The sequence below is a fragment of the Corvus moneduloides genome, chromosome 26 (assembly GCF_009650955.1).
Source record: "Corvus moneduloides isolate bCorMon1 chromosome 26, bCorMon1.pri, whole genome shotgun sequence".
NCBI lineage: Eukaryota > Metazoa > Chordata > Aves > Passeriformes > Corvidae > Corvus > Corvus moneduloides.
The window spans coordinates 1339400-1354501 of NC_045501.1; the positions used below are offsets into that span (position 1 = coordinate 1339400).

The 15102-nt window shown below is 60.7% G+C and overlaps 3 protein-coding genes across 10 annotated transcripts in view; 1 reads left to right on the plus strand and 2 right to left on the minus strand.

Moving 5' to 3' along the window:
• SKAP1 (src kinase associated phosphoprotein 1) overlaps positions 1 to 2067 on the plus strand; it is a 38323-nt gene extending 36256 nt beyond the window's left edge. Inside the window, exons 8-9 of one of the 2 annotated variants that reach the window (XM_032091642.1) lie at positions 1065 to 1173; positions 2046 to 2067. In XM_032091642.1, coding sequence (XP_031947533.1) covers positions 1065 to 1163 — 99 coding nt within the window. In that variant the 3' untranslated portion in view covers positions 1164 to 1173; positions 2046 to 2067. The remainder of the gene's footprint in view (positions 1 to 1064; positions 1174 to 2045) is intronic. The other variant, XM_032091640.1, reaches the window with a different exon arrangement.
• Positions 2065 to 4133, minus strand: LOC116455798 (stress response protein NST1-like). Its single transcript, XM_032134087.1, has 2 exons — positions 4059 to 4133; positions 2065 to 3794 (listed from the first exon to the last, which is right to left on the minus strand). The coding sequence occupies exons 1-2, from the start codon at positions 4131 to 4133 to the stop codon at positions 2358 to 2360; spliced, it is 1512 nt and encodes a 503-aa protein (XP_031989978.1). The 3' UTR covers positions 2065 to 2357.
• A 1234-nt stretch (positions 4134 to 5367) lies between these two features.
• On the minus strand, positions 5368 to 15048 carry SNX11 (sorting nexin 11). Of its 7 annotated transcripts, XM_032091633.1 has the most exons (9): positions 14991 to 15048; positions 14439 to 14487; positions 14177 to 14263; positions 11864 to 11964; positions 10492 to 10593; positions 8017 to 8232; positions 6186 to 6453; positions 5949 to 6026; positions 5368 to 5901 (listed from the first exon to the last, which is right to left on the minus strand). In XM_032091633.1, exons 2-9 carry the CDS (start codon positions 14457 to 14459, stop codon positions 5440 to 5442), a joined length of 1335 nt encoding a protein of 444 aa, XP_031947524.1. In that variant the 5' UTR covers positions 14460 to 14487; positions 14991 to 15048; the 3' UTR covers positions 5368 to 5439. The 7 variants fall into 7 exon arrangements, with proteins under 7 accessions (XP_031947524.1, XP_031947525.1, XP_031947523.1 ...); XM_032091634.1 differs by lacking the exon at positions 14991 to 15048 and having other exon boundaries at positions 5982 to 6026; positions 14439 to 14619; XM_032091632.1 differs by lacking the exon at positions 14991 to 15048 and having other exon boundaries at positions 14439 to 14619.
• Between the last annotated feature and the right edge of the window lie 54 nt (positions 15049 to 15102).

Consider the following 15102-nt stretch of genomic DNA (forward strand, 5'->3'; position numbering starts at 1 on the left):
TGGGGTATTTTTTATGGGTTCAGGGTATTTTTCATGGGTTCGGGGTATTTTTTATGGGTTTGGGGTATTTTCTATGGGTTCGGGGTATTTTTTATGGGATTTGGGATATTTTTTATGTGTTCGGGGTATTTTTTATGGGATTTGGGATATTTTTTCTGGGTTCGGGGTATTTTTTATGGGTTTGGGGTATTTTTTATGGGTTCAGGGTATTTTTGGTGGTGTTTGGGATATTTTTTATGGGTTCGGGGTATTTTTTATGGGTTCGGGATATTTTTTGTGGTGTTTGGGATATTTTTTATGGGTTCGGGGTATTTTTTATGGGTTCGGGGTATTTTTTGTGGGATTCGGGGTATTTTTTATGGGTTTGGGATATTTTTTATGGGTTCGAGGTATTTTTTTATGAGTTCGAGGTATTTTTTGTGGGATTTGGGGTATTTTTTATGGGTTTGGGATATTTTTTATGGGTTCGAGGTATTTTTTTATGAGTTCGAGGTATTTTTTGTGGGATTTGGGGTATTTTTTATGGGTTCGGGGTATTTTTTGTGGTGTTTGGGATATTTTTTATGGGTTCGGGGTATTTTTTATGGGTTCGGGGTATTTTTTGTGGGATTCGGGGTATTTTTTATGGGTTTGGGATATCTTTTATGGGTTTGGGGTATTTTTTTATGAGTTCGAGGTATTTTTTGTGGGATTTGGGGTATTTTTTATGGGTTTGGGGTATTTTTTGTGGGATTTGGGGTATTTTTTATGGGTTTGGGGTATTTTTTGTGGGATTTGGGGTATTTTCTATGGGTTTGGGGTATTTTTTGTGGGATTTGGGGTATTTTTTTATGAGTTCGAGGTATTTTTTGTGGGATTTGGGGTATTTTCTATGGGTTCAGGGTATTTTTTATGGGTTCGGGGTATTTTTGGTGGTGTTTGGGATATTTTTTATGGGGTCGGGGTATTTTTGGTGGTGTTTGGGATTTTTTTTTTGTGGGTTCGGGGTATTCTTTGTGGGGTTCTGGCGGTCAGAGCCCCAAAGGAAGGGCCTGACCCCAAGCACAGTCCCTGTGACCCCACAGGAGTACCCCGGGCACGGCTGGTGGGTCGGGGAGCTCCGGGACGAGATCGGGATCGTCCCGAGGGAATTCCTGGCGCCCGCCTTCGAGCTGGAGGAGTGACAGGTTTGGGGTCAGGTTTGGGGTGCGGGGTCGGGTTTGGGGTGCGGGGTTCGGGCTGCGGGGTTTGGGGTCAGGTTTGGGGTCGGGTTTGGGGTGCGGGTTTCAGGGTTTGGGGTGCGGGTTAAGGTTGGTAATCCCAAATTCCAACCTTTGGGATCTTTGGGGATTGGGATTTAGGGTGTGCGGTTTGGGGTGTGGGGTTGGGTTTTGGGGTTTGGGGTCAGGTTTGGGGTGCGGGGTTTGGGGTTGGGGTTTGGGGTTTTGTTTGGGGTTGGGGTTTGGGGTGCGGGTTGCGGGATTTGGGGTGTGGGGTTGGGGTTTGAGGTTTGGGGTGCGGGGTTTAGGGTCAGTTTTGGGTTTTTTGGGGTTTGGGGTCAGGTTTGACGTTTGAGGTGCGAGATTTGGGGTCAGGTTCGGGGTTTGGGGTTTTGGGTTTGGGGTCATTTTGGGGGTTGGGGTGCGGGATTTGGGGTGTGGGGTTTGGGGTTTTGGGTTTGGGGTGTGGGGTTTTGGGTTTGGGGTTTTGGGTTTGGGGTGTGGGGTTTGGGGTTTTGTTTGGGGTTGGGGTTTTGGGTTTGGGGTGAGGGGTTTGGGGTCAGTTTTGGGGTGTGGGGTTGGGGTTTGGGGTCAGGTTTGGGGTGCGGGATTTGGGGTGTGCGGTTGGGGTTTGGGGTTTTGTTTGGGGTCAGTTTTGGGGTTGGGGTTTGGGATTTGGGGTCAGATTCGGGGTGTGGGGTGCGGGGTGCGGGGTTTGGGGTTTTGGGTTTTGGGGTCAGTTTTGGGGTTGGGATTTGGGGTCAGGTCCGGGGTTCAGGGGACGCGGATCCATCCCGGGGTCTCCGCGGTGCCTTTGGCTCCATCTCCCGCTTTTCCCTGGATCAGGCGGGACCGGGAGCGGCGTGGGTCATTCCCTGGATTCCAAATCCCACAAATCCCATGGGATTCACGTGGCAGAGTCACCTCCGTGGGACCGAGCGGTTTTATCCCAAAAATCCCTCAGGGAAGCATTCCATGGGGAAACTGAGGCACGGGGCGGGGCTGGGAACGGGGAGGGCTCAATCCCAAATTCCCTGGAGGTCTCCCACCCTCGTTCTCCCGCTTTTCCCGGGTCCATCCCAAATCCCCTGGAGGTCTCCAGGTGTTCCCCCATCCCAAATCCAGGTTTTAGCCCATCCCAGATCCCGGGGGTTCTCCTCAATAAATCCCTTTTTCCTCTCCAAGTTTGGCTGCTCCAGACTTTGTGGCGGGGCTGGGACTGGGAAGGGGTGCAGGGAATGGCCGGGAATGGCCGGGAATGACCGGGAATGGCCGGGAATGGTTGCCAATGGTTGGGAATGACCAGGAATGGCCGGGAATGACCGGGAATGGCCAGGAATGACCGGGAATGGCCGGGAATGGCCAGGAATGGTCGGGAATGGTTGGGGATGACCGGGAATGGCTGGGAAAATGACCGGGAATGGCCGGGAATGGCCAGGAATGGTTTGGGAATGACCGGGAATGCCCAGGAATGGCCTGGAATGGCTGGGAAAATGACCAGGAATAGACCGGGAATGGTTGGGAATGGCCGGGAATGGCCAGGAATGACCAGGAATGACCGGGAATGGTCGGGAATGACCGGGAATGGCCAGGAATGGTCGGGAATGACCGGGAATGGTTGGGAATGACCGGGAATGCCCAGGAATGGCCGGGAATGGCCTGGAATGGCCGGGAAAATGACCAGGAATAGACCGGGAATGGTTGGGAATGACCAGGAATGGTCGGGAATGGTTGGAAATGGTTGGGAATGGCCGGGAATGGCCAGGAATGGTCGGGAATGACCGGGAATGGTTGGGAATGACCGGGAATGGCCGGGAATGGCCGGGAATGGCCGCTCTTCCTGAGCCCCCCCTCCGAGCGCCCCCGCTCCGCTCCAGGCCGTGCGGGTGAATCCAGCGCCTCCTCCTGCTCCTGTTCCCGCTGTTCCCGCTTTTCCCGCTGTTCCCGCTGTTCCCGCTGTTCCCGCTTTTCCCACTGTTCCCACTGTTCCCGCTGTTCCCGCTGTTCCCACTGTTCCCGCTGTTCCCGCTTTTCCCGCTGTTCCCGCTGTTCCCGCTGTTCCCGCTTTTCCCGCTGTTCCCGCTTTTCCCGCTTTTCCCGCTGTTCCCGCTGTTCCCGCTTTTCCCGCTGTTCCCGCTGTTCCCACTGTTCCCACTGTTCCCGCTGTTCCCGCTGTTCCCGCTGTTCCCGCTTTTCCCGCTGTTCCCACTGTTCCCGCTTTTCCCGCTGTTCCCGCTGTTCCCACTGTTCCCGCTTTTCCCACTGTTCCCGCTTTTCCCGCTGTTCCCACTGTTCCCACTGTTCCCGCTGTTCCCGCTTTTCCCGCTTTTCCCGCTGTTCCCGCTGTTCCCGCTGTTCCCGCTGTTCCCGCTTTTCCCGCTGTTCCCGCTGTTCCCACTGTTCCCACTGTTCCCGCTGTTCCCACTGTTCCCACTGTTCCCACTGTTCCCACTGTTCCCGCTTTTCCCGCTGTTCCCGCTGTTCCCACTGTTCCCGCTTTTCCCGCTGTTCCCACTGTTCCCGCTGTTCCCGCTGTTCCCGCTGTTCCCGCTGTTCCCGCTTTTCCCACTGTTCCCGCTCCCGGCTCCAGCGCCCCTAGGTGGGGGTAGGGCCCTGCCGGCTGCCGGGAACGGGGCCCCAGAATCCGCCCCCCCCGGGGCCTCTCCAGGGCACAGCTGGGCAGATGCTGGAGCCAGGAAAAGCGGGATGGATCCCAGGGGGTGGATCCCAGGGGATGGATCCCATGGGGATGGATCCCATGGGGGTGGATCCCACGGGATGGATCCCACTGGGTGGACCCCACTGGGTGGATCCCAGGGGATGGATCCCATGGGATGGATCCCGCGGGGTGGATCCCACGGGGTGGATCCCACGGGGTGGATCCCAGGGGATGGATCCCAGGGGATGGATCCCAGGGGATGCAGCGGGAGCCATCGCGGTGCCGCCCCCTCCCCACGTCTCGCCGCGGGTTGGGTGGGGAGGGGGCGGGGGGCGCCCCGAGCTCAGCCGGGCGGGGCTCGAATCCTTCTGGAATTCCCAGGCTGGGCTGGATTCCCTCTGGAATTTGAGGAATGGGGCCGGAGAGGGGCTGGAAAGGGGCATGGAGCAGATCCATGAGGACAGAGCGGATCCATGGGGACAGAGCAGATCCCATGGATTTGGGGCAGATCCATGGGGATGGATCGGATCCCTGGATTCGGATCAGATCCTTGGATCGGATCCCTGGATCTGGATCGGATCCCTGGATTCGGAGCGCATCCCTGGATTCGGATCGGATCCCTGGATCTGGATCGGATCCCTGGATTCGGATTGGATCCCTGGATTCGGAGGGGCTCCCTGGATTCGGATCGGATCCCTGGATCTGGATCGGATCCCTGGATTCGGAGCGCATCCCTGGATTCGGATCGGATCCCTGGATTCGGAGGGGCTCCCTGGATTCGGATCGGATCCCTGGATCTGGATCGGATCCCTGGATTCGGAGCGCATCCCTGGATCTGGATCGGATCCCTGGATTCGGAGCGCATCCCTGGATTCGGATCGGATCCCTGGATTCGGAGGGGCTCCCTGGATTCGGATCGGAACCCTGGATCTGGATCGGATCCCTGGATCTGGATCGGATCCCTGGATCCCAAGCGCATCCCCGCGCACATCTGCCCGCCCAGCCGCGCCATTCCGAGCGGCTCTCTCATGAATATTGATGCACGTCGATGAATATTCATGAGGGGAGCAGCCAATGGCAGCGGCGCTCCGGGCAGCTGCCGGCCCCGGCCCTGAACTCCTCCCGACATTCCCTCCCCTTCCCTGGAGCATCCCGGGAATGGAGCAAAAAACCCCCAAACCCTCCCCAAAATCCGCCCCGAGCCCCGCCCGGCCCTGGAGGGACCGGCTGGGGGGGATCTGGGGGGTTTGGGGTGGAGCCGCCGTCGGGAATTGGGGTTGGGATTGGGGATGGGCTGGGAAAGGGAGAGGAGCTGAGCAGGAGCAGCTCTGGGGGAGTCCCTGCGGAATTTTGCTGGAATTCCGGGGAGCTCTCTGGGAATGAGAGCTGGGAGAGGAGCAGGAGCTGCGCGAAGGGATTTGTGCGTCCGTGTTCCCTAAATCCCCGAATTCCCCACGCTCCTCCCGGCCCCGAGCTCGGCAGCTCCCGGCAAATTCTCCTCGACTTCGGTTTTATTTTTATTTGTTTTTATTTCATTTTCACGTCCAGCCAGGGCTCGCCAGCCCTGCCCACACCAAGTGCTCAGAGGGAGGGGACACCAAAACCACCCGAGCCGCTCCTGCTTTCCCAGAAATTCCAGCCTGGAACGGCCCCAGCAGCGGGAAGGGGACCCAAATTCCAACCCCATCCCTCCCTTATCCCAGCGGGAAGTGCCGAGGACACGGAGCCCGGCGGCACTGCCACCCCCCGAGCCCCGCTCCCGCTCCGGCCAGGGAGCCACGGCCACCGTGGGAAGCAAGACCACGGCATTCCCGAGCTCCCAGATCCCTCCTCCGGGAGCAGAGCGAGGAAACGCGGCCGGGGAATAGCGGGGAAAAGCGGGAATCCGCTGGGAAAGAGCTCCCAGTGCTGCCCAGTCCACCCAGTCCGGCCATCCCGGTGCCTCCGCACGGATCCCTCTCCGAGCCAGGGCTCCGGAGGGGTCACTCTGTGTCCGGCCGGGCTCTCCGGGCTCTCCAGAGGGGTCACTCCGTGTCGGGCCGGACATCCCAGGGGGGCTCCTCTGGAGGGGTCACTCCGTGTCCGGTTGGGCTCTCCACAGGGGTCACTCCGTGTCCAGCCAGGCTCTCCAGAGGGGTCACTCCATGTCCGGCCGGGCTCTCTGGGCTCTCAGAGGGGTCACTCCGTGTCCAGCCGGACATCCCGGGGGGGCTCCTCTGGAGGGGTCACTCCGTGTCCGGCCGGGCTCTCCAGAGGGGTCACTCCGTGTCCAGCTGGGCTCTCCAGAGGGGTCACTCCATGTCCAGCCGGACATCCCGGGGGGGCTCCTCCAGAGGGGTCACTCCGTGTCTGGCCGGGCTCTCCAGAGGGGTCACTCCGTGTCCGGTTGGGCTCTCCACAGGGGTCACTCCGTGTCCAGCCGGGCTGTCCGGGCTCTCCAGAGGGGTCACTCCGTGTCCAGCCGGGCTGTCCGGGCTCTCCAGAGGGGTCACTCCGTGTCCAGCCGGGCTCTCCGGCCGTGCCTCGTCCACGCCGAAGTCGCCCCAGTACGGGAAGCTCTCCAGGCAGCCTTGGGCGCTTCCCAGGCCGGCACAGCTGGGAGAACAGAGCGGGTCAGGCTGGAGAAGAGATCCAGGGAACGTCCTCGGCACGGGAGCACCGAGCCCGGAGCTGGAAAAGGGGGATATTCCCATCCCAGGGACATTCCAGCCCCTGGCTCCTGCCCCTCGAACCTCTTCCTCCAACCATGAGACTCCTTAAAAACTCCTGCTGGAATCCAGACACCTCTTATTTTCCAGGAAAAGCAGGCACGGGGCAGGGCAGGAAGCCCAAATTTGGTTGGATTTCCCTAATTTTTAAGGGGTTTGGAACATCTCTGAGACCCCCAGACCAGCCAGGGGAGTCTGGGCTTGTCCAGCTTTTCCAGGGATTTGCAGCAGCGCAGTTGGATCCTCTCCCCAGGCCCTTTCCTGCCGCAAAATCCCATCCTGGGATGCAAAACGAGGAGCTGGGACCGTCCTGGGATCCACAGCGAGGAGCTGGGATTGTCCCAGGATGCTCCTCCTCGCTCCTGGATGTTTCCTGCCACAAAATCCCATCCCGGGATCCACAGCCAGGACCTGGGAGAGCCCTGGGATGCTCCTCCCCTTCCCTGCCTGTTCCTCGCCACAAAATCCCATCCCGGGATGCTCCTCCTCTCTCCTGGACGTTTCCTGCCGCAAAATCCCATCCCGGGATTCACAGCCAGGACCTGGGACTGTCCCAGGTTGCTCCTCCTTTCCTCAGGCCATTCCCTGTCACAAAATCCCATCCCGGGATGCTCCTCCTCGCTCCTGGACGCTTCCTGCTGCACAATCCCACCCCAGGATGCCCAGTGAGGTCCTGGGACTGTCCTGGGATGCTCCTTCCCTTCCCTGCCCGGGATCCACAGCCAGGACCTGGGACTGTCCCAGGCTGCTCCTCCTTTCCTCAGGCCATGCCCTGCCACAAAATCCCACCCCGGGATGCCCAGTGAGGTCCTGGGATGCTCCTTCCCTTCCCTGCTGCACGATCCCAGCCCGGGATGCTCAGAGCGGACCTGGGACAGCCCTGGGATGCTCCTCCCGTTCCCTGCCCGTTCCTGTTGCACGATCCCAGCCGGGATGCTCAGAGCGGACCTGGGACAGCCCTGGGATGCTCCTTCCCTTCCCTGCCCATTCCCAGCTGCACGATCCCACCCCGGGATGGCCGGCCCGGAGTCGCTCCCGCCCCGTGTCCTGTGTGCTGTGTCCCATGTCCCATGTGCTGTGTCCTGTGTGCTGTGTCCCGTGTCCCCTGTCCCATGTCCCGTGTCCTGTGTCCTGTGTCCCGTGTCCCCTGTCCCATATCCCCTGTCCCATGTCCCGTATCCCGTGTCCCATGTCCCCTGTCCTGTGTCCCTTGCCCCGTCCCATGTCCCGTATCCCCTCTGCTGTGTCCTGTGTCCCCTGTCCTGTGTCCCCTGTCCCATATCCCCTGTCCCCTCTGCTGTGTCCTGTGTCCCATATCCCCTGTCCCCTGTCCCATATCCCCTGTCCCATGTCCCCTGTCCCATATCCCTTGCCCCCCGTCCCCTGTCCCATATCCTGTGTCCCATGTCCCATATCCCTTGCCCCCCGTCCCCTGTCCCGCGTCCCTTACACGTCACCGGGGTGGCCGGGCGGTGCCGGGGCCGGCACGGGGCCGTGCCCGCGGTGCCCCCAGGCGCAGGGGGCCATGGCGTAGCGCAGGATGGCCTCGGTGACGCCGTGCGGGCCCCGGCCCTGCACGCAGGCCTCGATGGCGGGCACGGGCAGCTGGCTCTGCAGGAACAGGTGCAGGCGGCTGTCGGAGAGCAGCACCACGCTCTGCAGCACCCTGCGGGGACAGCGAGGGCACAGAGACAGGTCAGCCCTGCGGGGACAGCGAGGGCACAGGGACAGGTCAGTCCTGTGGGCACCTCCCTGCGGGGACAGCGATGGGCACAGGGACAGGTCAGCCCTGCGGGGACAGCGAGGGCACAGGGACAGGTCAGCCCTGTAGGGACAGCGAGGGCACAGGGACAGGTCAGTCCTGTGGGCACCTCCCTGCGGGGACAGCGATGGGCACAGGGACAGGTCAGCCCTGTAGGGACAGCGAGGGCACAGGGACAGGTCAGCCCTGCGGGGACAGCGAGGGCACAGGGACAGGTCAGCCCTGCGGGCACCTCCCTGCGGGGACAGCGATGGGCACAGGGACAGGTCAGCCCTGCGGGGACAGCGATGGGCACAGGGACAGCGATGGGCACAGGGACAGGTCAGCCCTGCGGGGACAGCGAGGGCACAGGGACAGGTCAGCCCTGTGGGCACCTCCCTGCGGGGACAGCGATGGGCACAGGGACAGGTCAGCCCTGCGGGGACAGCGATGGGCACAGGGACAGCGATGGGCACAGGGACAGGTCAGCCCTGCGGGGACAGCGAGGGCACAGGGACAGGTCAGTCCTGTGGGCACCTCCCTGCGGGGACAGCGATGGGCACAGGGACAGGTCAGCCCTGTAGGGACAGCGAGGGCACAGGGACAGGTCAGCCCTGCGGGGACAGCGAGGGCACAGGGACAGGTCAGCCCTGCGGGCACCTCCCTGCGGGGACAGCGATGGGCACAGGGACAGGTCAGCCCTGCGGGGACAGCGATGGGCACAGGGACAGCGATGGGCACAGGGACAGGTCAGCCCTGCGGGGACAGCGAGGGCACAGGGACAGGTCAGCCCTGTAGGGACAGCGAGGGCACAGGGACAGGTCAGTCCTGCGGGCACCTCCCTGCGGGGACAGCGATGGGCACAGGGACAGTGATGGGCACAGGGACAGGTCAGTCCTGCGGGGACAGCGAGGGCACAGGGACAGGTCAGCCCTGCGGGGACAGTGATGGGCACAGGGACAGGTCAGCCCTGCGGGCACCTCCCTGCGGGGACAGCGAGGGCACAGGGACAGCGATGGGCACAGGGACAGGTCAGCCCTGCGGGCACCTCCCTGCGGGGACAGCGAGGGCACAGGGACAGCGATGGGCACAGGGACAGGTCAGTCCTGCGGGGACAGTGATGGGCACAGGGACAGCGATGGGCACAGGGACAGGTCAGCCCTGTGGGCACCTCCCTGCCAGGGACAGCGATGGGCACAGGGACAGCGATGGGCACAGGGACAGGTCACCCCCGCTGGCACCGTGCCACCCCCCTCACAGGGCCATGGTCACCTCTGCTGGCACCGTGCCACCCCCCACCCTATGGGGACAGCGACGGGCACAGGGACAGTGATGGGCACAGGGCCAGGGTCGCCTCTGCTGGCACCGCATCACCTCCCACCCTGGGCATGCAGAGAGGAGGGACAGGAGGGACAGGAGGGGGACACAAGGGGGACACGAAGGGTGATGAGGAGGACACGAGGGGGACACGAGGGGGACACGAGGGGGACACGAGGGGGACACGAGGGGGACCCAGTCCTCTGCTGTCACCTCCCACCCTGGGCATGGAGAGAGGAGGGACATGAGGGGGACACAAAGGGGGACAGGAGGAGGATGGGAGAGGGACACGGGGATGAGAGGGACAGGAGAGGGACAGGAGGGGGACATGAGGGGATGGGAGGGGGACATGGGGATGGGAGGGGGACACGAGGGTCACCCAGGCCTCTGCTGTCACCTCCCACCCTGGGCACGGAGAAAGGAGGGACAGGAGGGGGACACAGGGATGGGAGGGACAGGAGATGGACACGAGGGGGACACGAGGGAGATGGGAGGGGGACACAAATGGGGACACAAAGGGGACACAGGGATGGGACAGGAGAGGGACAGGAGGGGACACAAGGGGGATGGCAGGGACAGGAGGGGACGGGAGGGGGACACGAGGGGGACATGAGGGTCACCCAGGCCTCTGCTGTCACCTCCCACCCTGGGCATGGACAGAGGAGGGACAGGAGGGAGAGCAGAGGGACATGAGGGGGACACGAGGGGGCCGGGAGGGACACGAGGGGCACACGAGGAAGGGACAATCACCAGGGACACCCAGCCCTCTGCTGTCACCTCCCGGCCACCCCTGGGTGCTGTCCCCTCGTCCCAACCCTTCCCAAACCCCAACCCCCAAATCCCCAAATCCCCAAATCCCGCTCTCACTTCTCCAGGAACTGCTGCAGCCCCTGCCTGCGCTTCTCGATGAACTCATCCGTGCTGCCCACGAAGAACGCTGCGGATTTCCCCGGCAGCTCCGGCACGGGCCTGAGGGCACGGGGAAAACTCGGGATTGGCACTGCCAGGATCCCAAATCCCAGCCGGGGCTTGGATCCCGGGAAGGAGGGATTCTGTGGGGGGGGGGGGGGATTTGGGGTGCTGGGAGAGGGGGAGCAGAGGGGGAAAGGGGAGTGGTGGGGTCCAGGAGTTTTTGGGGTGGGGGAGATGCCACGGAGAGAGGGGTTGGGAAGCTGGAAAAGGGGAAACTGCAGGGGGGGAGTGGGATTTTGGGGGGGAAAGTGGGATTTTGGGAAAGGGGAGAGAGTGGGATTTTGGGAAAGGGGAGAGAGTGGGATTTTGGGGGGGAAAGTGGGATTTTGGGAAAGGGGAGAGAGTGGGATTTTGGGAAAGGGGAGAGAGTGGGATTTTGGGAAAGGGGAGAGAGTGGGATTTTGGGGGGAAAAAAAAGGGAATTTAGGGGGAGAAAGAGAGGATTTTGTGAGGGAAAAAGTGGGATTTTGGGGGAAAAAGAAGTGGGATTTTGGGAGGGAAAAGTGGGATTTTGGGGGGGAAAGTTGGATTTTGGGAAAGGGGAGAGAGTGGGATTTTGGGAAAGGGGAGAGAGTGGGATTTTGGGGGGAAAAAAAGGGAATTTAGGGGGAGAAAGAGAGGGATTTGTGAGGGAAAAAGTGGGATTTTGGGGGGGGAAGTGGGATTTTGGGGGGGAAAAAGTGGGATTTTGGGAAAGGGAAGACAGTGGGATTTTAGGGGGAGAAAGTGGGATTTTGGGGGGAAAAAAAAAGGGGAATTTGGGGGGGAGAAAGAGGAGATTTTGGGAGGGAAAAAGTGGGATTTTGGGGGGGAAAGTGGGATTTTGGGAAAGGGGAGACAGTGGGATTTTAGGGGGAGCAAATGGGATTTTGGGGGGAAAAAAATAGGGGAATTTGGGGGGGAAGAAAGAGAGGGATTTGTGGGGGGGAAAGTGGGATTTTAGGGGGGGAAAGTGGGATTTTGGGAAAGGGGAGACAGTGGGATTTTAGGGGGAGAAAGTGGGATTTTGGGGGGAAAAAAAGGGAATTTAGGGGGAGAAAGAGAGGATTTTGTGAGGGAAAAAGTGGGATTTTGTGAGGGAAAAAGTGGGATTTTGAGAAAGGGGAGACAGTGGGATTTTAGGGGGAGAAAGTGGGATTTTGGGGGGAAAAAAAAAGGGAATTTTGGGGGAGAAAGAGAGGATTTTGTGAGGGAAAAAGTGGGATTTTGGGGGAGGGGAAAGTAGGATTTTGGGGGGAAAAAGTGGGATTTTGGGGGGAATGCTTACACCAATCCAGCGTTTTTCTGGAGCTGCCGCCTCAGCCACACGAATTCCCGGTACCGGCGCCGCACACACGAGGTCTTGGCGGTGAAGGCCTTGCTGTTGGTCTGGGAAAATCACCCGGCACGGGGGTTATCCATGGGAATTATCCATGGGAATTATCCGCGGGAATTCTCCGTGGGAATTCTCCGTGGGATTGAGGGGTTGGATCTGCCTGGATTGAGGATCCAGGATGGGAATTCTCCATGGGAATTCTCCACGGGATTGAGGGGCAGGATCTCAGTCCCTGAGGGATCCAGGATGGGAATTCTCCATGGGAATTCTCCGTGGGATCAAGGGGCAGGATCTCAGTCCCTGCGGGATCCAGGATGGGAATTCTCCATGGGAATTCTCCGTGGGATCGAGGGGCAGGATCTCAGTCCCTGCGGGATCCAGGACGGGAATTCTCCATGGGAATTCTCCGTGGGATCGAGGGGCAGGATCTCAGTCCCTGAGGGATCCAGGACAGGAATTCTCCATGGGAATTCTCCATGGGATTGAGGGGCAGGATCTCAGTCCCTGCAGGATCCAGGATGGGAATTCTCCATGGGAATTCTCGGTGGGATCAAGGGGCAGGATCTCAGTCCCTGCAGGATCCAGGATGGGAATTCTCCATGGGAATTCTCCATGGGATCGAGGGGCAGGATCTCAGTCCCTGCAGGATCCAGGATGGGAATTCTCCATGGGAATTCTCCATGGGATTGAGGGGCAGGATCTCAGTCCCTGAGGGATCCAGGACGGGAATTCTCCATGGGAATTCTCCGTGGGATCGAGGGGCAGGATCTCAGTCCCTGCGGGATCCAGGACGGGAATTCTCCATGGGAATTCTCCATGGGATTGAGGGGCAGGATCTCAGTCCCTGCAGGATCCAGGATGGGAATTCTCCATGGGAATTCTCCGTGGGATCAAGGGGCAGGATCTCAGTCCCTGCAGGATCCAGGATGGGAATTCTCCATGGGAATTCTCCATGGGATTGAGAGGCAGGATCTCAGTCCCTGCAGGATCCAGGATGGGAATTCTCCATGGGAATTCTCCATGGGATCGAGGGGCAGGATCTCAGTCCCTGCGGGATCCAGGATGGGAATTCTCCATGGGAATTCTCCGCGGGATTGAGGGGCAGGATCTCAGTCCCTGCAGGATCCAGGATGGGAATTCTCCATGGGAATTCTCCATGGGATCGAGGGGCAGGATCTCAGTCCCTGCGGGATCCAGGATGGGAATTCTCCATGGGAATTCTCCGTGGGATCGAGGGGCAGGATCTCAGTCCCTGAGGGATCCAGGACGGGAATTCTCCATGGGAATTCTCCGTGGGATCGAGGGGCAGGATCTCAGTCCCTGAGGGATCCAGGACGGGAATTCTCCATGGGAATTCTCCGTGGGATCGAGGGGCAGGATCTCAGTCCCTGAGGGATCCAGGACGGGAATTCTCCATGGGAATTCTCCGTGGGATCGAGGGGCAGGATCTCAGTCCCTGAGGGATCCAGGACGGGAATTCTCCATGGGAATTCTCCGTGGGATCGAGGGGCAGGATCTCAGTCCCTGCAGGATCCAGGATGGGAATTCTCCATGGGAATTCTCCATGGGATTGAGGGGCAGGATCTCAGTCGCTGCGGGATCCAGGATGGGAACTATCCATGGGAATTCTCTGTGGGATCAAGGGTCAGGATCTGCCTGGATTGAGGATCCAGCCTGGGAATTCTCTGTGGGATTGAGGGTCAGGATCTCAGTCCCTGAGGGATCCAGGACAGGAACTATCCACGGGAGTTCTCCATGGGATCGAGGGGTTGGATCTGCCTGGATTGAGAATCCAGGATGGGAATTCTCCATGGGAATTCTCCATGGGATTGAGGGGCAGGATCTCAGTCCCTGAGGGATCCAGGATGGGAATTCTCCATGGGAATTCTCCGCGGGATTGAGGGGCAGGATCTCAGTCCCTGAGGGATCCAGGACGGGAATTCTCCATAAGAATTCTCCATGGGATTGAGGGGCAGGATCTCAGTCCCTGCAGGATCCAGGATGGGAATTCTCCATGGGAATTCTCCATGGGATCAAGGGGCAGGATCTCAGTCCCTGCAGGATCCAGGATGGGAATTCTCCATGGGATCAAGGGGCAGGATCTCAGTCCCTGCAGGATCCCCTCGCCGCCGGCTCTCAGACCCAAACCACGACAGGATCCCGAGGATTCCCCCCTCCACAGCTCGGGATAATTCCACTCCAGAGCCTCTCCCAGCGCCCATCCCAGCCCTGCCGCTCCTTTCCCATGCCCCAGCCCCGGCTCACGTGCAGGAAGATCTTGTAATCCACGTAGGAATTCCAGGAGCCCTCGTTCTGCACGCGGGGATCCTGCACTCGCACCGTGGTCAGCTCCTGCGGGACACCAAAAACGCCGATCCAGCCCCATTCCCGGCTTCTGCAGCTCCCCAGGAACGGCACAGAGCCCTCCGGGCGTTCCCAATGCCATCGGCAGCTCAGCCCCCACCGCCCCTTCCCTGCATCCAACCCGCCCGAATTCCAGCTGGGAATAAACCGGGAATGGCCTCACTTCCTCTCGGTTCTCCAACATCCTAGAGGCAGAGGCCAGCGGGAAACATCTGGGAAAGAAAAGAACAGGGATTTAGGAAGAGAAGTGCTTCAGTGGATTCTGCACCCGCTCAGCGCTGAGATGTGGCCCCTCCAGAGCCGGAAAAACGGGAAGGAATCCCACCGATTCCCGATTTTCCCTGTCGTACTCAGGCACGGCCGCCTGGAAACACCGAGGGGGGGGGGGGAGGGGGCGGGAAATTCCTGAAGCTCTTTTGCCTTCACGGGAAGGAAAAGGCTCCTCGGGACAAGGATCGGACACGGAGGGCCGGACCAGCCCCGGCAGCGGAGCCAGCCCGAGCTGCGGGGGCTGAGGGCGAGCCCGGCCCGGCCCCGCCGGGAGAGGCCGCGGCCGGGGGTGAGGCCCAGCCCAGCCCAGCGCCGCCTCCTCCTCCTCCTCCCCCCGCCCCCGGCGGCCGTGGGGACACCGAGAGACCCCGAGGGGACCCACCCAGGACCCCCCTGCCCGCCCCAAACCTTCCCCCAGCACTCCCTCCCCTCAGGGCCCCCTCACCTCGCACAGGCCGCGGCCCCTTTAAGCGGCGGCGGAGGCGCGCGCTTTTACAGCGCGGGAAGGGCGGGCGCTTCCGGTGTGGGGCATGCTGGGAGTTGTAGTCCGACGGCAG